The sequence below is a fragment of the Oratosquilla oratoria genome, chromosome 5 (genome assembly GCF_046742065.1).
Source record: "Oratosquilla oratoria isolate Oo_2021 chromosome 5, ASM4674206v1, whole genome shotgun sequence".
Classification (NCBI taxonomy): Eukaryota; Metazoa; Arthropoda; class Malacostraca; order Stomatopoda; family Squillidae; genus Oratosquilla; species Oratosquilla oratoria.
The window spans coordinates 80,345,593-80,369,618 of NC_134781.1; the positions used below are offsets into that span (position 1 = coordinate 80,345,593).

Below are 24,026 nucleotides of genomic sequence, written 5' to 3' on the forward strand. Positions count from 1 at the left end.
TACCGGAAGTGTCAGGGTTCGAACCACCCCGCCAGTGTGACGCTCCTTCCGGGGAATAAAAGCGTCTTTTTTTTTTTTTTTTTTTTTTTTTTTTGAGAAATCGACCGCTGGGAGAATATGTACATTAAGTACATATCACATCAAGTACATATCACAACAATAGGTGTTGTGAGAGTCACAATACCTCGTGTTCATTTGCGTGTTTGTGATACGTCATGGGCTGCACCGGTGTTTTATTTACGAAATCTGTTAACGATACACGAAATGTTTTGACCTGTTTATTGACAATCAAATTGGAATGCAAGTGGACAAACGTTTGTGTAACTTTAACCAGAGGAAGTAACAGCATAGCCGAGCGTTGCTCAACCTTTTTACCTTTGCGTAACCTTTAAAATAAATTGCTTGTCTCAAGGAACCCCTGTTCAAAAAAGAAAGAAAAAAAAACATATCTTTCTCATTTCATTTTCATCGTAATAATAGGTTAGATAGGATGATGTCTATATGGCATTATTACAGTAACCAAGAATATGTCATGCGTGTTTAATTATATTACGTATATGAAATTGAAATAAAGAATCAAAAGTGCATTAGCTTATCTCACTTGTTCTCGCGGAACCCTTAGGGACCTTTTGCGGAACCTTAGGGTTCCGAGGAACTTTAGGGTTGAGAAACGCTGGCATAGCCACAGCAGTGTATGGGCGGTGCTGTGAGATCAGAAATGCTGCGCAAAAGTTTGCTCATTTCCGATTCTGTACTTCTGGTAATAGCGGAACGGCTGTCTGTCCCTGGATTGGCTGTCTGTCCACGCCGATAGCGTCGCAACTTGTTTCCGTCGATCATTCGAAGTTGAATTGGAACCAGTTGTGCCTCCTTGTGGATGAATTGAAGGTTGGCACGTTCAGGCGGTTGTCACAACCTTCGTAATCATTGTTGGTTCTGATTGCCTCCTCGAAAACACACACACACTCACACATACACACACACACACACACACACACACTTTCAACGAACGGACGGCTTGAAGAACGTTCTGAAGAAAAGTGAAGATTGTGGATCCCAACGCAAAGAGAAGTGCCTTTTTGTATTTGCAGGGTGGGGGGAAATTGCTCGTGGGGTAGTGGGAAAGTAAGGAAAGAGGAGAGGGGGAGGGATTGCTGGGGAAATGGAAGGTAATGAGGAGGTGGAGGAAATGGCCCTGACGGGCCGCCGAAAGGTAGACAAACGACCCCAAGACGAGTTGGATGATGACGACATGTCTAATAGGAATGTGAAGATTAGAGGTATAGATAGGAGCAATATAGCAGAAAGTGATGAGAATATTTTCAAGGGATTTAAGAGAGTGGGGGGGACACAACCCCCCCCCCCCCGACTGACAAGACTAGAGAAGAAGGTTGATAAGGTGATCGAGGACTTGGAGAGTAGGTTAGGTCATATGAACACCATTTTACAAAGGGTTGAAAGATTGGAAGAACTGGAAAAGGCGAATAAAAACTTAACTGATGAAATAGAAGACCTAAAAAGACAGTTAAGAGAGGTAAAGGTGGAGAATGAGGAATTGAAGAAGAATAGTAAAGAAAACAGAGAAACGATAGCTAAAGTAAGTAAAAAATTGGAAGAAAACCCAAGAAGGAAATAAGATTTCATTCACTGACATAGTCAAACAGCAATTGAAAGAACATACTGAAGACTCAGTTATTAAAGTGATGAGACAAAAGGAGAATATAGTAAGGGATTTAGCAGACAAGAAGAAATGTATAATTATATTAGGAATGGAAGAGAAACACAACACAGATAGAACCACAAGAATCAAAGAGGAAAATGAAAAAGTAAGCCAATTACTAGAATCAGTTCAGGAAGATGAACCAGAAATTATGAAACAAATCGAAGAGAAATTTAGACTCGGAAAGTATAGCACAGACAAGACCAGACCAATTAAGATTAAATTCAAGTCACAAACAACGGCAGAGAATATCTTATCCAAAACAGGGAAACTAGCAACAAGTGAACAATACAAAAAGATATGGATAAAAAGAGAAATGAATAAAGAGGAAAGAGAGGAAGAAAAGCAGAAAAGACTGGAAGCTAAGGCAAAAAACGAGAACAGAACGGAGTCAGAGAAAGAGAGATTCTATTGGAGAGTAGTGAACATGAAATTAAGGAAGTTCGACATACAAAAGAAAAACATAAGGGAAACAGAGAACACAATGGAAGTGGCAGAAAACTAAGAGTGTCTTACACAAATATAGATGGATTAATAACAGGATTGAATGAGCTGAATGATTATTTGAAAGAAAAAGAACCGGACATAATGGGAATTGTAGAAACAAAATTAAAAGGCCCACTACCACCCAACAGTGTAGGACATGATGCATACAATTATTGGATTAGAAACAGAGAGAAAAAGCAAGGGGGTGGAGTTATGTTCCTGACTAAGAAGGATATAAACGTGAAAGGTGTCATATATGGAAAGAATACAGTAGAGATGATTATGATAGAAGTGGAAGACAGAGATAAGAAGAGCAGAAAATTTGTGATCAATTATGTGCCTCCGAAAACAGCCTCATGGGAGGAGAGTGAATATAAAAGTATGTTAGAGGACACAAAGATAGCATTAACTAAAATAATGGAAGACGGAGGAAGAATAGTTATGATGGGCGACTTTAATTGCAAAGAAATCTGCTGGGAAGAAATGACGGTAAAGAGTGGTGATGACTCATGGGGAAATGCTCTACTTGAGATGATTACTGACCATTCAATGACACAATGGATACAAGAGAACACTAGGTATAGAAATGAAGAAGAACCATCGAGGCTAGACTTAATAATTACATCTGAACCTAGAATAGTGGACAAGATTGAATATAAAACACCAATAGGTAAAAGTGACCACATATTGATTGAACTGGAACTTAATGAAGAAAAATATATGAAAAGAAATGAACAATATAGAAAAGGAAGAATGATGTATGAAAAAAACAAACTTTGATAAAATAAGAGAATTCTTCCAACAAGAAAACTGGGAAGAAATATACAAATTAAAAACATCAGTGGAAGAGAAAATGGAATATTTTGACAAAAATTTACAAAAAAGGAGTGGAAAAGTATGTCCCAAGACAAAAACAAGAAAAAGAATATGTAAAATGCTGGTACAACAAAAGTTGTAGGGAGTTAAAAGACAAAAGAGACAAAGCCTGGACCAGATGGAAAAAAGACAGAAGACCTGAAAAATGGAAAATATATACTGGTTATAGAAATGAATATGTACAAAAGTGCAGAGAGGAAAAAAGAAAATATGAAAAAGATGTTATAGAAAAGTGTAAAGATCAACCAAAACTATTCTACAGATTTGTAAACAATAAACTGAAAAACAAACAAGACTTGGAGAAATTAAGACAAGGAGGAGTTGAATACACTGAGGAAATGGAAAATGGCAGAAATTATGAACAAACATTTTAAATCAGTGTTTACAAGGGAAAATATACAACCTGAAGAGATTGAGTGGAAAGAAAAAGTCCCCCCTATGGAAGAAATAGAAGTAACAAAGAATGAAATATTGACACACTTGGGTAATTTTGATGTCAGAAAATCGCATGGACCAGATGAAATAGCAAACTGGATTCTGAAAGAATGCAGGAATGAACTGGCAGACAAAATACATAGCATAATAAGCAGTTCCTTAAAAGAAGGAAAAGTTCCAGAAGATTGGAAAAAAGCAAATATAGTACCTATATATAAAGGAGGAAATAAAGAAGAACCTACCAACTATAGACCAGTCTCTCTAACAAGTACAATAGCAAAAATTTGTGAAAGAATTATCAAAAGTAGATGGGTAAAAAATACTTGGAAAAAAACAACGTACTAAATCCAAGGCAATTTGGATTCAGACAAGGACGATCATGCGTCACCAATTTAATATGTTTCTATTCAAGGCTAATAGATATAATACAAGAAAGAGATGGATGGGCTGATTGTGCATTTCTAGACCTAAAAAAAGCTTTTGACAAAGTACCACATAAGAAGTTGCTTAAGAAATTAGAATATGAAGGAGGAATACAAGGTAAATTGCTAAATTGGATGGAAGACTTTTTGCAAGAAAGAAAAATGAGAGTAGTGATAAGAGATCAGCACTCAAAAATGGAATGAAGTAATAAGCGGTGTCCCGCAGGGAACAGTTCTGGCCCCAATAATGTTTGCTATATATATTAATGATATGGATGAAGGAATTGAAAGCTATATGAGCTTCTTTGCAGATGATGCAAAACTACTGAAAAGAGTGAAAACTGAAGAAGATTGTGAATCACTACAGAGAGATCTAAATAAAGTACAAGAATGGAGTAGGAAGTGGGAGATGGAGTTCAATACAAAAAAGTGTAGTATAATGGAATTTGGAAAAAAGCAAAAACAGAATAACAGGATCATATAATTTGGGAGAAGAAGGAATAAAAAAAGTAGAAAATGAGAAGGACCTGGGAGTCATTGTTATGAATAATATGTCACCTGAGAAACATATAAATAAGATTTTTTGGAGAAACTTATAATTTAATAAGAACAATCAAAGTGGCATATACATACCTGGATGAAGAAATGGTGAGGAAAATCCTAATCACCCTGATAAGACCAAGATTGGAATATGCAGCATCGATATGGTCACCAAGTACAAAGAAATGTATAAAAAAAACTTGAAAGAATACAAAGAGCAATCACAAAACTGGCACCAACACTCTCAAAACTATCATATGAAGAGAGACTACAAAAACTTAAACTACAGACACTAGAGCAAAGAAGAGAGAGAGGAGATTTGATAGCTATTTACAGAATCATGAAAGGCATAGAAATTACTGATAGAGAGAATCTGATAAAATGGGATGACAGAAATACAAGAGGACACGGAAAGAAAAATCAAAAAAGACAGCTATAGAAGAGATTTGAAAAAGAACAGCTTTCCTCACAGAGTAATAGACAGTTGGAACAAGTTAGATGAGAAAGTGGTGTGTGCAAAAACAATACATGAATTTAAAAATAGTTTAGATAAAATGAGATATGAAGACGGGACCTCACGAGCATAGCTCCCCTTCCCGTAAAATACAACTTGGTAAATACAACTAGGTAAATACACACACACACACACGCGCGCGCGCGCGCGCAAACGATGGCGCTGTTGGTAGAGTTCCCGGCTGCCACTACGGAGGTCCGGGTTCGAATCCCGCCCCCGGCTGAAATAGATCAGGAGGTAAATAGCTGTTGATCGCGAGTCCAACACGTGATCCAAAACCATGGTGAATCTCTCTCTCTCACACACACACACACACACACACACACACACACACACACACACACACACACACACACGAACGACGGAGATCCAAGTGTCTCGCATGAAGTGGATGAGTGGACCCAGCTGAGTGTTAGCTGGTGGATCATGAAGATCGAAGAAGTGGATGATGTGTTCTAGTGGAATTTATGAAACTGCAAACAGGAGTCGGATGAAGTTGTAGACAACTTTATGGATGGGGATGACAGGTGGTAATGGACATGGAACTGCCTAGTGTAGGCCTTATGGTATCTTGTCTCCTCCATTCTTATGTTCTTATGGAACTGTGTGTTCTGTAGACCAGAGACAAATCGAGGTCTTGTACCTTTTCCCACACAACATTCCCCCAATGAATATTGAGAATAAAGACAGAAATTATATAATATAATTATAATATAATTTTTATGTGATTTACATAGCCAACGTGATCTACATATAACTTACATGGATACCATCACGGAATGTTAATGAATTTATTGTATAAGAATAGATCATGCGGATGAAGACAAAGATTATATAATATGAATATGATATGTTTTGGTATGCAATATAAAGTGTATATCGCATGCCAAAATAGCTTCATGACACGTAGACCACCAACATTTGTGAGCATTTGTCGCTTTTCCATCAAAGGAGTGAGCATTTGTCGTGGAAGTATTTGTCATGTGAGCATTTTTCGCTTTTCCATCACGGGTGTGAACATTTGTCGTGTGAGCACTTGTCATGTGAGCATTTGTCGTGTGAGCATTTGTCATGTGAGTTTTTGTCAAATGAGCATTTGACGTGTGAGCATTTGTCGTTTTTCCATCAAGGGTGTGAGCATTTGTCGCTTTTCCATCAAGGGTGTGAGGATTTGTGTGAACATTTGTCCTGTGAGCATTTGACGTGTGAGCATTTGTCGCTTTTCCATCAAGGGTGTGAGCATTTGTCGTGTAAACATTTGTCCTGTGAGCATTTGACGTGGAACCGGTAGGTGTGTAGGGGGTCAGGATGGTGCCCAATATTATGGGCCCGAGTTTATTGCCGGGCTTATGGGGAGGGTGAGTTGATGGATGGTGGGTATTTGACTACTCCTAGAGGCCAACATTTCTTGTATTCTATTTCATTGATTTATTTATTTATTTATCTATTCATTTGGGATGTATATATAATTTTTTCTTTCATCTTTTTCTTTCAATGAAATTTTCTTATGATAAACACGCCAACATGTATACTCGTACGTGCATACATATATATGTATATATATATATATATATATATATATATATATATATATATATATATATATATATATATATATATATATAATATTTGGAACTCCATGTTATGAATCTCCAAAATTCAGAATTTCCAAAATCCGAAATAAGATTAACTGGAAATTTCGAAAAATCGTTCTTGTTCCGAATAATTGACATTTTCAAAAGTAAGAGATAACCAAAAGACGGCTTTTTCTCCAGTATGATGACGATTGTCTATAGGATTATATTGCTCTCATCACCGTCATTACCAACATCATCATCATCATTGTCATCATCATCATCATCATCGTCGTCATCGTCATGATCGTCGCCGTCGTCGTCGTCGTCATCGTTATCATCATTGGTATCGTTATTGTAATCATCGTCGTCATCATTATCATCATCATCAATGTCGTCATCGTCGTTATCATCACCATCATCATCATGGTCATCGCCGCCGCCATCATCATCATCATCAATGTCATTGTCATCATCATCATCATCAATGTCGTTGTCAGCATCAATGTCGTCGTCATCGTCGTTATCATCATCGCCATTGTCATTATCACCGTCACCATCATCACAATCATCATCATCACCATATCTTCACCCACAAGCTCCATTCTCTTCTTCATTCTTTCGTGTTCGTCCTTCATCACCTTCTCATCCACCTTCTCCTCCTTCTCCTCCTCTTTCTCTTCCCCTTCTTTCTCTTTTTCTTTATCTTCTTCCTCCTTTTCTTCCTTGTCTCTCATCTCTTCCTTTCTCCTCCCCTTTCTCGTCATCATTTTCCTCTTCTTCCTTCTCTTCTTCCTTGTCTCTCGTGTCTTCCTTTCTCCTCCTCTTCCTCTTCCCCTTCTTTCTCGTCATCCTCTTCCTCTTCTTCCTCCTCTTCTTCCTTATCTCCCGTCTCTTCCTTTCTCCTCCTCTTTCCCTTCCCCTTCTTCCACGTCTTATTCTTCTTCCTCCTCTTCTTCCTCTTCCTCATTTTCATTCTTCGCCGCACTCCCATGTCCTCGCCCCAAGGTCCCCTTCCAGCCGGCTCCGGCTCTCCGGATGCATCCAGCCCCGCTCGCACTTGACCGCCCGCTGGAGGAGGACCTTTTTTCACTTTGGAGGATCTGATTGGATCCTCTCGGGGGCTCTTCGGCCCGGATGGGGGGGGGCGGCGTCCCCCCCAGACCCCTGGTGCCTTTGGAAACGGGGTTCTCTTCTTTTGGTTTTATTTTTATTTTTACCTTTGGTCTGTTTATTTGTTTTGTTCTGTTTCGTTTGTGTGTGCGTAAGTGCGTGTGCGGTTCAGTACAGTCTTGTACAGGTGTCACTTTTTGGACTTGCGAGATCGTATGTGGCCCGAAGTATAGGTAATGCTGTGACCTTACGCGCGCGCGTGCATACACACGTACACACACACACACACACACACACACACACACACACACACACACACACACACACACACACACACACACACACACACACACACACACACACACACACACACACGCGACTCTTTGCCCACCAGAGTTGGAGTGCCGGCTCGCTGTGCAGAATTTTTCCAGCTCTGGGCGGGATTCGAACTCGGATCGCTGAATTAGCTGTCGAGAGCGGTATCACTGCACTGTCGAGCCGTGTGTGTGTGTGTGTGTATGTGTTAAACGAGGAAAAGAGGGAGGGAATAAAGGAAGGAAGAACAGAGAAAGAGAGGAGAGGAGAGAAGGAAAGAAGGTAAAGAGGTTATTTGTTAAGTTACTCTCTTGCCTTTGGTGTGTTTGTGTCTGCAAGTCTTCGTGTGTGAAAAGTGCAATACGAAGGAAAGAAACGAAGGAAAGCATTATTTACCTTTCCCCATCCTCATCCCATAGAAGAAGAAAGAAAAAAAAAGTCCAACATTTTACGTTTTTGAATGGAATTTTTCTTTCCTTCTTAAAGACCAGTTTTTTCTCCCTCTAAAGCCATTTCCTGGGTACACATTCTAAAGGCGTTGCCATGGAACCCTTCAGACGAGGTGTGCCTCATTTAATGGCACCTCAAACCGAGATGGCGCCGTTTGCCAGCTGTGCCACAGGAGTGCCATGGCACTGCCCCGGGGGTTGGGATGTGGTGCAACGTGGTATACCCTCCCCCCCTTCCCCCCTGGGGGGGGGGGTCGGTGGTCTTTCGTGGTCCTCGTAAGGGTCCAAAGGAAAATAACTGTTTTGTGTCACTTAAATAATGGTTATTGACGTCGTTGGGAGAGTGGCCTAGAATCTAGTATATCTAGAACCAAGATAAACTAGGAAGTCACTTGGAGATTTCTTGGTTGCTATGGAAACCACGGAAGAGGTCATGTTTGTCAACGATAGGAACAATTGAATGTTATTGTAATTTAATATTGATCACGTGACTACCCTTCAACCCTTTGTCTTCGCGGTACTCTTTAAATATATTATTCTGAATAGAGACCGACGATTTTGTTAAGTTTATTTTGAATATTATCTGGTCGGGCGGGTCGTTACTTGGGTCGTTCCTGCTTTTCACGGGTCGTACACGGTCATCACTTGGGTCGTAGTCGTCGTACCCGGGTCGTATTCCTCTTACGTCGGACTTACTCTTCTTATAAACGGGTTGTAGTCGTCCCACTCGGGTCGTAGTCGTCGTAGTCGGGTCGTAGTCGTCCTACGCGGGTCATAGTCGTCTTACCCGGGTCGTAGTCGTCTCAGTCGGGTCGTAGTCGTCCTACCCGGGTCTTAGTCGTCCTACGCGGGTCATAGTCGTCTTACCCGGGTCGTAGTCGTCCCAGTCGGGTCGTAGTCGTCCTACCCAGGTCTTAGTCGTCCTACGCGGGTCATAGTAGTCCTACCCGGGTCGTAGTCGTCCCAGTCGGGTCGCAGTTGTCCTACTCTGGTCGTAGTCGTCCTACTGTGGTCGTAGTCGTCTTACCCGTGTCCTAGTCGTCCTACCCGGGTCGTAGTCGTCCTACCCAGTTTACATTTATCTTGTGTTCGGGTCGTAGTCGTCGTAACCGGGTCGTAGTCGTCGTAACCGGATCGTAGTCGTCATAACCGGGTCGTTTCGGTTCTAGGTAGGTCGTGTTCTTCTTGCACTCGGGTCGTATGCATTTGTACCTTTGGATCTCTTCCTTCTGGTGACCCGACGCCTCTCCCCTTTCCCCTTTCCCCTCACCCATCTCCCCTTTCCCCTCTCCCCCTCCCCTTTCCCCTCTCGCCCCTATCCCCTTTCCCCTCACCCATCTCCTCTTTCCTCTCTCCTCTCTCCCCTCTCCCCCTCCCCTATCCCCTCTCGCCCCTTTCCCCTCTCCCCTTTCCACTCTCCCATTTCCCCTCTCTCCTTTCCCCTCTCCCCTTTCCCCTCTCTCCCCTTTCCCCTCTCTCCCCACTCCCCTCTCACCTTTCCCCTCTCTCCTTTCCCCTTTCCCCTCTCTCCCCTCTCCCCTCTCACGTTTTCCACACATAAACTAAACCATTAAATCTCTGCCTTCTTTACCCTTTCCCCCCCTTCCCTCACACACCTTTCCCTTCCTTACCCCTGCCCGTTCCATCTCTCATCTCCCCTCTCTTCTCACTCGCCTCCCCTCACCCTCCTCCTCTCTTTCCGCAATCACACACATCGCCCATAAACCCTCCATTTCCTCCCAGCCCACCCCTCCCCTCTTCCCCTTCCTCCTCTCCTCCCCTCTCCCCTTCCTCCTCTCCTCCCTTCTCCCCCTCCTCCTTTCCTCTCTATCCCCTCGGTAGTTAACACTCGTAAAGAAAGCATACTGCAGTGATGCTGTCTCACAGGCAGTGTGTATATATATATATATATATATATATATATCACATTATCAACCACAATGAACTTTAATTCTAAGCCATCAACATCGGAGGAACCGTGGAGGCACGTGCAGAAATTGAAACGTGGTATCAATTTCTGCATGTAACTCCACGGTTTTTCCGATGTTGATGGCTTAGAATTAAAGTGCATTGTGGCTGATAAAATGTATCTCTAATCACTGGGACTCGTTCAGTAGTATACATACATACATACATATATGTATATATATATATATATATATATACATATATATATGTATATGTATATATATATATATATATGAGAGTAAATCATGGTGACTGGTATTCGTAGGGCTAGGAGGATACACAGTAGTGAGCTTATGTGAGATTTATTACTCCACCATTTTGGACCTGGTTCCTTTATCAGAGAGAGAGAGATAGAGAGAGAGAGAGAGAGGGGGGGAGGGAGGGAGGAAATAAGGGACACCACTGAGAGAGAGAGACCCAAAGAGGAGGAAAAACGAGAAAAAGAAAAGGTGGGGGGCGAGGGGGGGGAATCCAGAATGAAACGAAGCCCTCAAAAGGGTCAACGGCGACGGCGGCGGCGGCGGCGGCGGTCATGTCGTTTTTCTTTTCCGGTTTTAATGCGCCCGTCGCCGGCGAAGAGAGAGAGGGAGAGAGAGAGAGAGAGGGGAGTAGAGAGAGGGATGGAGAGGAAGGGAGAGAGGAAGATATATATATATATATATATATATATATAAAGAGAGAGGGAGAGTGAGGGAGGGAGGGGAGTAGAGAGAGGGATAGAAAGGAAGGGAGAGAGGAAGAGATAGAGGGAGAGAAAAAGAGAGAGAGAGGGGGAGGGAGGGAGAGAGAGAGAGAAAGGTAGGAAGGGAGAGAGGGAGAGAGAGACAGAGAGAGAGAGAGGGGGAGGGAGAGAGAAAGAAAGGTAGGAAGGGAGAGAGGAAGAGATATAGAGGGAGAAAGAGACAAAGAGAAGGAGAGATAGAGAGAGAGAGAGAGAGGGACCGCTGCAGAGAGCGGATATAAGAGTTGGAAACTGCGGAGGTCTTGGTCCGTACCATCATCGATGGATTCCGGGATTTCCAGACCCGAAGAGGCCAACGGGGCTTCTTCGTCCCGTTGGCCAAAAGTGTCCCTCCTTTGTTGTGAGCTCGAGCAGTCTGCGCACACACACACACACACACACGCACACACACACACACACACACACACACACACACACACACACACACACACACACACACACACACACACACACACACACACACACACACCACACACACACACACACACACACACACACACACACACACACACACACACACACACACACACACACACACACACACACACACACACCTCTCATGGCGCTGTGGTTAGAGCTCTGGCCTGCCACTACGGAGGTCCGGGTTCGACTCTCGCCCGGGGCTGAAATAATATCAGTATCGCAGCGCTGAGGGGTGTTACTCCAACTCTCGTGGGCGGGGAGTTGGGGGTGTGTGTGTGTGTGCAAGGTCATAGCATTACCCATAGATCGGACTTACGAGCTCTGAGCTCTCTTCCAGGAGGGAAATAGCTATCGATCACGAGTCCAACACGTGATCCAAAGACCAAGTGAATACACACACACACACACACACAAACACACACACACACACACACACGTTGGGTTTGTCTCCTTTCACGTGTAGCCCCTGTTCACCTAGCAGCGAGTAGGTACGGGACGTTAGTCAAGGAGTTGTGACCTTGCATTCCCGGTGTGTGGAGTGTGAGTGGTCTCAGATCTACCCAGAGATCTGCTAATAATGAGCTCTGAGCTCACTGCCGTAGGGTGGTGTCTGGCTGTCTCGAAAAGAGGCTGCAGCAGATCCGAGGTGAATACACACACATACACACACACACACACACACACACACACACACACACACACACACACACACACACACACACACACACACACACACACACACACCCGCACACACACACACACACAAACCCTGCTTTGTCAAAACTTATTACGAAAATCGAGTTCCAGATTCCTTACTTCAGGGCTTTCAGGTCCTGGATTTCCAGAGATCGTTTGAGCCTTTGAGCTCTGAAGGAAACTTCTGGAACTGTAGACTAAAGAGGAATCGGGGCGGAAGGGAGGGGGAAGGGGAATTCTTCAATCCAGTGACGCACCATGAATATTTGTCTTCTGTGTAAAGATTTTCCTCAGCTGAAGGTGTCAGCTGGTGCCTGAAGGTGCCAGGTGGTGCCTGAAGGTGCCAGGTGGTGCCTGAAGGGTCCTTCTCTGAAAGGGTTATCGTTCTATCGAGACCCCACAGAAAAGGCACCGTACTGTGTTTCCTTATTGATTGAATTCAGGAAAGTGTTCCCCCGTATTGAAGGTGCTACAATATCCGTCGTTCCTTCTAGTTCGTGGAAGTAGTAGTTGTTGTTATCGTCGTTCTCTAGACTGTGTGGAAGTAGTTGTTGCCTTGGAGCGAGTGGGAGGTTGGGGGGGAAGTAGTTTCCCCCCACCCCTTCCCCCCACTCCTCATTGAAGTCACACTAATCACCCGCTTACCAGAACTTAAGACTATGTTCGTCTTACGTCGGAGGTGGGGTGGGGGTCGTTCTTCGTTTGCTTTTACTTGAGAGTACGAGTAATGTCACATTGGATAATTGAAAACATCGTGTTAAGTTGCAGTAACTTGAAAGCAGGGGGAAGATGGTATATGATATTAATCTAGTTAATATGGAACTGTTATTTCAATCTGGTGTTTATAGTGCGGCCATATGTCTTTGCGTGTGATTCATCATGGATCACGTGTTAGACACGTTATCGAGAGCTGTGACCTTCCCGGAATAGAGCTCTGAGCTCACATTTGTGGGAAATGCTGACCTTACACACATACACACACACACACACACACACACACACACACACACACACACACACACACACACACACACACACACAAACACACAATTCCTTGTCCATCAGAGTTGGAGTGCCGGCTCGCAGTGCAGCGGTGTGTGTGTATGTGTGTGTGTGTGTGTGCAAGCGCGCATGTGTATATTCATGTAGCTATGATATTTGCAAAAGTTTATGCGCCAGCTCTATGATAATGTCTTTCCCGAATAACGTCGCTCCTGACTTCGAAGCTGTCCCCCATTTGCAGCCGGATCCTCTACGAAGTCATCTACGCGGAATGGCCCCAGGAAGGACACGGGAACGAACGAATTCCTCGGGTTTATCTGCGCGCAAAACGTTGGACTGGAGGGGGAACAGGCAAAGGGAGACATGGGGGGAAGGACTTGTGTGTATCTGCATTGGGTGCTTGTGCTATGTGTTATTGTATGTGTCTCCCCGTGTCTATGTATTCTGCGTTTATGTGTGCCTTTGTATACGTACAAAGGTTAGTTTGTGTGTCTTCTAGGTGAGACCTTATGAATGGGAAAAAGGTCTCGATATACAGATAGAGATAGAGCAGTGTTTCCCAACCTTTTTCAAATGATTACCCCGAAATTCAATTTCGCAGTTATCAATTACCCCATTGAACATATACCCGGTAATATCGGATTTTTTTTTTTCGCTGTCACCTGAGGAACTGCATGGGCTATAGCCCACTATTGGCTGTATATATTTAAGGATCCAACACAAATGAGTGTAGTGATATATATGTAATTGGAGAGAGTTAAACTGATTGACTTGGTCAGGCTACCTCTTCTCACACAGAACATCCATTACCCCCAAAATAGGTGTCCATTACCCCACTGGGGTAATTTACCCCGGGGTTGGGAAACACTGTGTATGTGTTAGTTATGTTTGCATGTTTGGTGTGTATGTACATGTGGGTGCACGTACAAGTGTATACATAAGAGGTATGACTGTATAGTTTTATACATGATTCTCTCGCTCTCGCAGTTTGCCTATGTGTGTGTGTGTTTGTGTGAGTGCGTGCTTGTGTGTGCATGCGCAAGTGTTCGTAAATACGTGACTATGTGTACATGGCTCGGGTCTGCCAGAAAATGTGGGCGCACGTAATTATTTCTTTATATCCCGTGTAAGTGAGCTTTTTTTTTTTTTGATGCGGCTATGCTGAGCGCCAGGCACAAAGGAAATCCCAGGGTTATGATGATGATAGTGATGGTCCTGTAAATGCTAATGGCGGTGTTAGTAATGATGGTGGGTGGGAGTATATATATATGTATATATATATATATGTATATATATATATATATTTATATATATATATATGTATATATATATATATATATATATATATATATATATATATATATATACATAGTGTGTGTGTGTGTAGCAGGGTGGGTGGTTGGTGAGTTACAGTTGTGTTGGTGGTGACGGCGGTTGGTAGTAGTGGTGGCAGCGGTGTGTGTGTGTGTGTGTGTGTGTGTGTGCGCGCGCGCGCTATGATGGCCGTGGCGGTGTCGGCGGTAATGGTGGCGTCGTCGTTGGGGCTTTGGTCGCAGATAGCCAAAGGGAATTGTCTCTCTGAAGTCAACTTTTGCAGTTGCATACAATGTACTGCTTGTGTGCATATCATTGAGTGTAATGTGTGTGTGCGTGTGTGATTCACCATGGTCTTGAATCACGTGGTAGACTCGTGATAGACAGCCATTTCCCTCCCAGCTGAGAGCTCAGAGCTCATATATGGCCTGATTGGGTAATGCTGTGACCACACACACACACACACACACACACACACACACACACACACACACACACACACACAAACACACACACACACACACACACACACACACACACACACACACACACACACACACACACACACACACAAAACCTTTCGCGGGGTCTTGTCTTGTTCTCCAAATGATATACTTAGTTTTAAACGTGTGTGTGTATGTGTGTGTGTGTGTGTGTGCGTGGGCGCGTGCATGCGCTTTACACATTATGCGCATTTGTGCAGTTGTGTATGCATTTGTACTAGTGTGCCTGTACACATATTGTCCACCTTTGTTCATGGGCTGTACAAGGACACACATGTACATGTACACCATTGTTCTTGTGTGCACGACCTCGCCCCCCCCTGGGCCATCATAGTGGAGGTGGGGGGGGGAGTGGTGAAGGGTGGGGGGAGGAGGGGGGAGGTTGAGAGATGAAGGCGGTAGGGAGACGAGGTTCATAGCGGAGGGAGATCTACTGCTGCACCACGGAAGTGGGTTCCCAGCTGGAGTTAACTGACTCAATTTTGATGAAAGAGGGGAGGGGTGGAGAGGGAGTTGGGGGGGAGGCCTGGTTATGGGGAGAATGTTTTGCTCTTTTTTTTCATTCGCTTTGTCTCTCTTTCCTCCTCTCCCTCCCACCCTCTTTCTCCTTCATCCCTTTTGTCTTATTCATATATATATATATATATATATATATATATATATATATATATGTATGTATATATATGTATATATGTATGTATATATATGTATATGTATATATATATATGTATATGTATATATATATGTATATATATGTATATATATATATATAATATATATATCTATCAGATACACATACACAATGTGCGCACACACACACATACACACACACGCGCGCTCACACACTCATACACACACACATACACACGGATGCACACTTACATACACACGTATACACACACACACGCCCGCGCGCTCACACACGTACACACACACACGCACGCACACATACACACACACACGCACACATACACACTCGTGCACACACACGCACGCACATATACATACACACTCGTACACACACATACACATGCGCACACACACACGCATACAACTCCCTCTCTCCCTCCCTTTCCTACATTATCTAACTTTTTCCTTCCTTCCCCTCTCTCATCCTTTCCTCACTCTCTTCCCCTTCCCCACTCCCTGTCCGTCCTCTCCCTCTCCCTCCTCTCCCTCTCCTCTCCCTGTCCCTTCCCCGTCTCGTCCCTAAGCACCCACTCTTTTACTGTTTGACTCTTAATGGCGAACCCTCCTTCAGGAGAGAAACCATCAGCCGGCTTTCCTCTATGGGAGGAACTCTTTTGGGGCGGGGAAAGAGAGGGTGGGGGGGACTAGACTCCTCCTCCACCTCCTCTTCTTCCTCCTCGTCCTCGTAGGCTCTTCTCTTTCGGAACTTCTTCCCCTCCCCCCCCCCTTTTTTTTTTTTTTTTTTTTTTTAAGAGGTCTCTTGGAGTGGGATTCCTATTAGCGTGGTGTGTGTGTGTGTGTATGTGTGTGTGTGTGTATGATTCCAAATATCAAAAATAAATCATACGAAAATCGATTAAAACATATGAATCTGTTTTCCCTAAAAAAGCGTAGACTCAGAGGTGACTTGATACAGGTCTTTAAGATTTTAAAGGGAATTGACAACATCAAAAGTGACCAAATTTTCACATTGAATGAGAATCAGACAAGAAACAATGGTCTCAAACTGTCCGGAAATAGATTCAATTTGGAAGTAGGTAGAAACAACTTCGCCAACCGTGTAGTTAATGAATGGAATAAACTTCCTGCACAGGTAATGCAATGTAGTTCAGTTCGAAGCTTTAAGAATCATTTAGATAAACACCTAAGCAAGATACTGTAATGATTATAATTTATTTTATATTGTTTTTGTTTTGTTATCATTTGTCTGTCTGATTTTCATTTATTATTAGTTATATGTCAATTTATTATTATTTACTATTTACCTGTTTGTTTATTATTTAACTATACCTATGCATTTATTTATGTATTTTATTTGTTATTTACATTATCATAGTTTTTATTTATTATTTTATTATTATGATTTTTTTCGCATCCGACCTAGATATGGACCAAAAGGTCTCCTGTCGGCATGCTCCGCCTTTGTAATCCTTTGTGTGTGTGTGATAGACAAAGAGAGAGAGGAGAATCTTCCAGAATGAAATACGTAATGTATTCCAATGGATGTCCCTCTCGGAAGTAAAAGGAGAATATTAACCTTATCAAAGGTGCCGTCAGGCGATTTTATTTACACCTCAAAAGGGTTAATTGGGATGTTTTAATCCTCGTATGTGAAATCAATTAAGGGTTAACTAAACAAGCCAGAATTTATACACAATCTCGTTTTGTATAAATGTTTATCCTTGTGTATAAAATTACTCCCTGCTTATCCGTCTATGTATTTATGCTCTGTTTGGATATTGAGAAGAGACGCAGATCGGGAGAAATCTTTGTTTCGCAATGGACTCGAAATGGCTGATGATTTGATGACAGTCTCACTCCCGCTTTACGTATTATTTTCTCTTTTCAAACACGCTCGCGTGCACACACGCACACACACACACACACACACACACACACACACACACACACATGCAAATCGAGTAATTTATAACCCCCAGTATTATGGTGCATCATATAAACTCTATCTCTCTCTCTCTCTCTCTCTCTCTCTCTCTCTCTATATATATATATATATATATATATATATATATTATGACCACACCATTAAGAAATATGTATATATATATATATATATATATATATATATATATATATATACATATATATATATATATATATATATATATATATATATATATATAATAAATATGTGTGTGTGTGTATATAGTGTGTCCTTCATGTTTGGTCCTTTGTTGTGATTGGTCTTCCTAGTTCGTGGAGTCTCCATGTGGCCCCACAACGGTACTAACCGGAATTCGGGGTCCAAAGGGACTTCAAGAACAAGAGATCTCGCCTTCAGAGATGACGAGTGTTGCCCTCAGGGGTAGGAGTGTCTCTTGGGGTAAATGGGTGAAGCTTGGGGGGGATGGGGTGCCACAAAAAAAAATATATATATTGGGTTGTTCCCGCGAGGTGGTGTCTTTGTTGTTGATCGTCCTGCGCAGTTTTGTTTTTGAGACGCAGTAAGAACCACGTGATCGCCCCTCCCCCCGGCCCACCTTCCTGTTCGTCATCAGCTGTGCGAACACCTGTGCAGATGACGGCAGGTGTGTCAGGTGTGGAGGCGATGTCGATCCCATGACGACAGGGGTGTAGGAAAACCAGTATACGTAGAGACGCAACATCAAACACAACCTTTGTCAAGAAGCGAACTTTATATTTCCACTTTGCCTTTGTTACGAGGGCCTTTGTCAAGATAGAAAAAAAAACGAAGACGTTCTCTGCAGACCGACCACTTCTCCTCGTCAGGCTTTCCATTACCCGAAGTCGGACGCCACACCTCTGAAGAGGCAGATCGGTCAAGACTCCGTCAGCCGCTCGAAGGAGAATCCAGACTTCGCATCAACGGCGACAGATGCCTTAAGCCGAAGATCCTAAAGACGATTTGCTCAGGTCGCCACAGCAAAGGTCAAATCAGGTCATATTGACCCGGGGAGAATTAGGTCACCACATTGGGCGCAAGGTCTAATTCGACCACTGAATTGAGGCTTCAGGAGACTGTTCGAAGTGGTCATCTCAGACGTTGTCAGGTCATGGCTTCCGTCGTGGAACCTCCCCCCGCCATACACACCTCCAAGAGGTGCGAGGGAGAAGAGGGCGAGGGCGTAGTTCCGCCCTCCTTCTACAACCTGGCGAAGGACTGGGAACAGCACTTCTTCGAGGTCGGGGATTGGCTCATCAGGTAACTGTCTCTCAACCTCCCTATCTATTTTTCAGTCTCTCCTCTGAATCTCTCTCCGTATATATATTGAACAGATATACATTTCTATCAACCACAATTCACTTTGATTCTAAGCCATCAACATCAAGAGACTCGAGGAGGCCAACATGCAGAAATTGAAACGTGGTACAACCTGGTAGCGCAGGTTCGAATCCTTGGTTGTACCACGTTTCAATTTCTACATGTTGGCCTCCTCGAGTCTCGATGTTGATGGCTTATAATTAAAGTGAATTGTGGTTGATTATATATATACATATATATATATATATATATATATATATATATATATATATATATATCAAACACACACAGAGATGGAGAGAGACAACAGCAACGTTCCTTTGATAGGAAAACCCCCATGAGTGGACGAGGGGGGGGGGGGAATTAACGCTATTCACTGTCACAGTAGAGTCAAAACATCGCTGATTACAACTTTTAGAGAGATTCAGGTAGGGAAAATAGTGGTTTTCGTCTCCAAAGTTGCTCATGATAGGAAACGAAGGAAGATCAGAATTAGTTTTATTTTGTTTACATTACAAAGTGTTGTCTTTTTGTCGTTGTTGTTGTTGTTGTTGTTCTATTTACACTAATAATGGCAGATTTTGAAGGTTTCTTACCCAAAAATATAAGTCCATTGGAAAACTTGATCAGTGTTGTGCTAGGAATGAATAGAAAAAATTCAACTTGGATAATCTTCCATAAAGGTAAGTGAAACTCTAACAGAGTTGAAAAGATTTAAGATGTTTAATTCCCTCCTAAGGGGCTAGATTGCACGATCTGGAGTAAAAAAAACTTGAGCAAATAAAGAAAGCAAATCTGGCTCAGAAAGCAGAGATTGATAAATTGAGGTGGGAAAATGAAACTTTGATAAACTAGAAAAAGAATATTCTCTGCACCATGAGGAGAGGAGAAACAAAGGAACTTATAAAGAGATCATGGAACAACAGAGATAGGCTAGGAGAAATAGTGAAGGTTATAATAAAAAAGGTATCTCTCGTCAGAGATGTAGTTGACAAGACTAGATACGTCTCACTCTTTGGTTGCCGAGGAGATCACATCACCTCATGGAAGTTACGCCAGGAACAAGAGATGAAAAAGATTAAGGAAATAACTTAAATAACTCCAGGGAGTGGCTTAGATGTGACCAGATCGATAACAATTGTACGTTAGGTCAGTATAAGAGGAATGGCGTGCGTCCAATGAAAATAAAGTTCAAGTCGCAAGTCAGCAAGTCTTGGAAGTTAGCACGAGAGGAAAAGTTAAAAAAATGTTTAGATTAGGAAAGATGCTAACGAAGAGGAACGAGCAAAGACACGGAAGCTCTTAGATGAAGCCAAAGCCAAAAATGATGGGGATTTTTTTTTTTTTTTTTTTTTTTTTTTTTTTGCGAGTTGTGAATGAATGGTTTCTAGAAGCAAAAAAGGAAAGCACTATTGCAAAGAAAACAGTACAAGGAAACTTAGAGTAAAGTATGCTAATGTTGATGGTTTACTATCGGCCAGGTTGGAGGTATATGGCCATTTGTGGAAAAATGACCTTGATTGTGGCTAGTGGGGACCAAACTCCCCAAAATGTTTGCTCTTCAATTAGGGAACAATAGATACACCTGGAGAAGAGACAGAGGAGATAAAAAGGGTGGAAGGATGATGTTTGTTGTGAGAAGTGACTTCAAGATGGAAGAATCAGATCTGAGTGAAGGCAAGGCTTAAGCAATCCACCTGAAAATTAGTACGAAAGGACAAAATATGAGTTTTCATGGTGGCATATGTCCCCCCTAAGACAAGAGCTTGGAATGAAGCTGAATATCAAGAAATGTTATTGGACACAGCTCTTCGCTTAAAGAAAAGTATTGAACAAAGTAGGAATTTAATCCTTATCGGAGATTTTAATCGTAGTGGGGTCAACTGGGAGGGATGGGAAGCAAACGACAAAGCAGATTCCTGCGGAAATACCCTGTTAAGTATAGCAATGGAGAACACAATGGGTAAAGGAAGTGACCCGCTTAAGAAGGGATGACATTCCCACAGGATTAGATCTGTTACTAACCAAAAGGCTAGACATCATCAGCTCCTTTAATTACTTTTGCCACATAGAAAAGGGCGACCCGCTTAAGAAGGGATGACATTCCCACAAGATTAGATCTGTTACTAACCAAAAGGCTAGACATCATCAGCTGCTTTGATTACCTTTGCCACATGGAAAAGGGCGACCATATAAGAATTTAATTTCAACTAGAGGATGAGGAAATAGACCCAAAGGACGAATCACACAGGCAATGTAGACTCAATTTTGGGGAAGTAGATTACTTAGGGTCGAAATTTTTCTTTGAAGAAACAAACTGGGAGGAGGAACAAACTGGGAATAAGGAAGAAATGGGAAATTTTTCTTGACAGTTGCAACCTGGGGAGTGAACGTGCCAAAGACTATTGAAATGAATAAGTAGAAAGAGGAATGGTTGAACAAAACGTGTAAGATTGCAAAAAAGACCAGTGACATGGTTTGGGGGAAATAGAGGAAGGGAAGAAACAATAAGAAAAAAGAAGGTTACAAACATGCTAGAAATGGTCAAATGACTATACAAGACTTTGTAGGAAGAAAGCAGTTTTGAAAGAGATGTAGTAGATAATTGCAAAGATGAACCAAAACTGTTTTTTAGGTTTGCAAATGGTAAATTGAGACATAGGGAAGTGATCAAGTTAATAGTGGCTGGTAAGGTCTTTGGAGAGGCCTCAGTCCAGGTGGAAATAATGAATGGAGGTTTCCACTCTGTCCTCACAAGATGGATTGTTTTTTGAAGGAAAGCGAGGGGAGCAAAATTCCAGGTTTAGAAGATATCAGTGTAGAAGTGAGGGAAGTGCTCAGTCACTTAGGATCATTGGATGTGACAACAAAAGCTTCAGAACCTGAGTTGGTAAAAGACAACCTGTTACTTGACAGGCACATCAGCAGGATTGTGGGAGAGACGGATAGAATCCTGCAGAAGATTAAAATGGCGTGTCAGTATTTGTTAGTTAGTTTATTCAACAAAATAAAATACAATTTAGACACATATATACAAAATTTTTACAAAATTAGTGAGAGCGAGAAGCAAAGCTTATGGGGAGTTGAATTTTTTTTTATTTTTGTTACATGTTAGTATGATACATACATACACATATACACACATATATACACATAGTATATGGATGAAGAAATGAGGAAAAAATTAATCGAAAGCCTGATCCGACCAAGACTGGAATATGCCTTCAGTAGTAAAGCCTCCACATAGAGTGAAGGATATAAGCAAGATGGAGAAAATACAAAGGTCAGCAACCAAACTGGCAGATAAACCATATGAGGAGAGACTAAAAGCACTGGGTCTACCAACTTTGAAAGATCGAAGAGAAAGAGGTGATGTGATTGCAGTATTCAGGTCACCAAAGGGAATAGATTACATTGACAGAAGAGACCGGATTAAAGATGGGATGGCTTTAAGAGGTCATGGGATCAAATTAAGATCACATGTCTAAAAGATGTGAAGAAATACAGTTTTCCTTATAGATGCATTAACATGTGAAATAGCTTGGAAAGTGATATAGCCCTAGCTGAACCAATACATAGAGTTCAAATATAAATATGATAATTAGAAATCGGGGATATAGATTAAGTTGGAACTGTACATGGGTTTGAGGCTAGGTATGGCAAAAATTTAGAGAATAAAACACGGGACCCTACGAGCGTTATTCTTTTCCTGTATAGTACGATTAGGTAAACACACACACACACACATCAGAGTAAAACAAAAACGAGCAAGTCAAAGCGAAGCCAAACAGAGCGGATGGAAGCAAAGCGAAGCTAACTGTGCTCGGGACGGCGTGTTAAGTCAGGTGACTTCTGGTCCTGCGAATGACCTGGAGAGTGACGTCACAATGGGCGAGGGCCAGTTGGTCGGGTCAACAAGGGTCGGTGTAGCGTGAGTGATTTAGCCTGACCAAAAACCCAGAAGCCCCGGATCAAGTGGCGATGACATGTAGCCCCCTCATCACTTTGTTCAAGGAGTCTGTGTACTCGTATTTTCCCTCCTCCTCCTCCTCCTCTTCCTCTTCCTCCTCTTTGACCTCCCGAATCTCCTGTTCATCCATCTCTATTTTCTTCTCGTTCTTCCGTTTCCTCCTCTTCCCCGCTTCCTCTCCATCTATATTTCTGTTCGTCATATCCCTGTTTATTTCATCTTCCTTAACACCGTCTTCCTCTTCAGTGTTGACCTATTCTTCTACATTTTTTCATCGACCTCTTTCTCTTCTTCCACTTCCTCGCGTCTTCGTCGTTCTGCGTTTTATTGTCGTTTTCTTCCGTCTGTGTCGCGTCTTCGTCGTCGGTGGTGTAGTACTCCACATTTTTTTCACTCGTCTTTCTTGTTTTTGTAATCCTCCTTCTCGTCCCCGTCCTCACCCTCTCCCCTCTCCTCACCCTGCTCTTTTCTCTCTCTCTCTCTCTTCCTCTTCTTTGTCGTAGTTTACTCCGTTTTCTCTTCTTCATCGGTATTGGAAAACGGGAACCAGCTACGCACTTGGAGTCTCCTCTCCAGGCCCGAGTCGATGTTAGTCGTCCTCGAGGGTCGAGTCCCCTCGAGGAGGAGGTCGAGGTCGACCTCCTCCTCCTCCTCCTCCTCCAGATCTATTTCCTCCCAGGTCCTCCTCGGATCAAACATGCTCGCTCAGCAATCCGTCAGCTTCCATCTCCTGCTGGAACCTCCAAAATGAAATAAAATAGAATGAAATAAAATAAGATAAATCATTGCACGCCCATAACTTGCGGACATTTACAGTAGTGATAGCAATGACGATGCAGAAGGTGCAATATTAATGATCATAATCATTGTAAGAATATTTCGCACGTCGTCATTGTCAAAGGTACTTCACGCATTCTTGGCACGTGCTCCGTAATATCCGACCCTGTGTCTATGCTCTCTCTCTCTCTCTCTCATATACATGGACACGTCCGTCCGCAGTGAGGGCAGCGGTGGGCGGATCTGCTATAAA

The 24,026-nt window shown here is 42.5% G+C and overlaps 1 protein-coding gene across 6 annotated transcripts in view; it reads left to right on the plus strand.

Moving 5' to 3' along the window:
- The window catches only part of Sap47 (Synapse-associated protein 47kD), a 175,177-nt gene that overhangs the window by 93,212 nt on the left and 57,939 nt on the right, over window positions 1-24,026 (plus strand). Inside the window, exon 1 of one of the 6 annotated variants that reach the window (XM_076185532.1) lies at window positions 18,413-18,966. The exons of the other annotated variants lie outside the window; for them this stretch is intronic. Coding sequence (XP_076041647.1) covers window positions 18,818-18,966 — 149 coding nt within the window. The 5' untranslated portion in view covers window positions 18,413-18,817. Of the gene's footprint in view, window positions 1-18,412; window positions 18,967-24,026 lie in introns of those variants that run through there. 6 annotated transcript variants of the gene reach the window in all.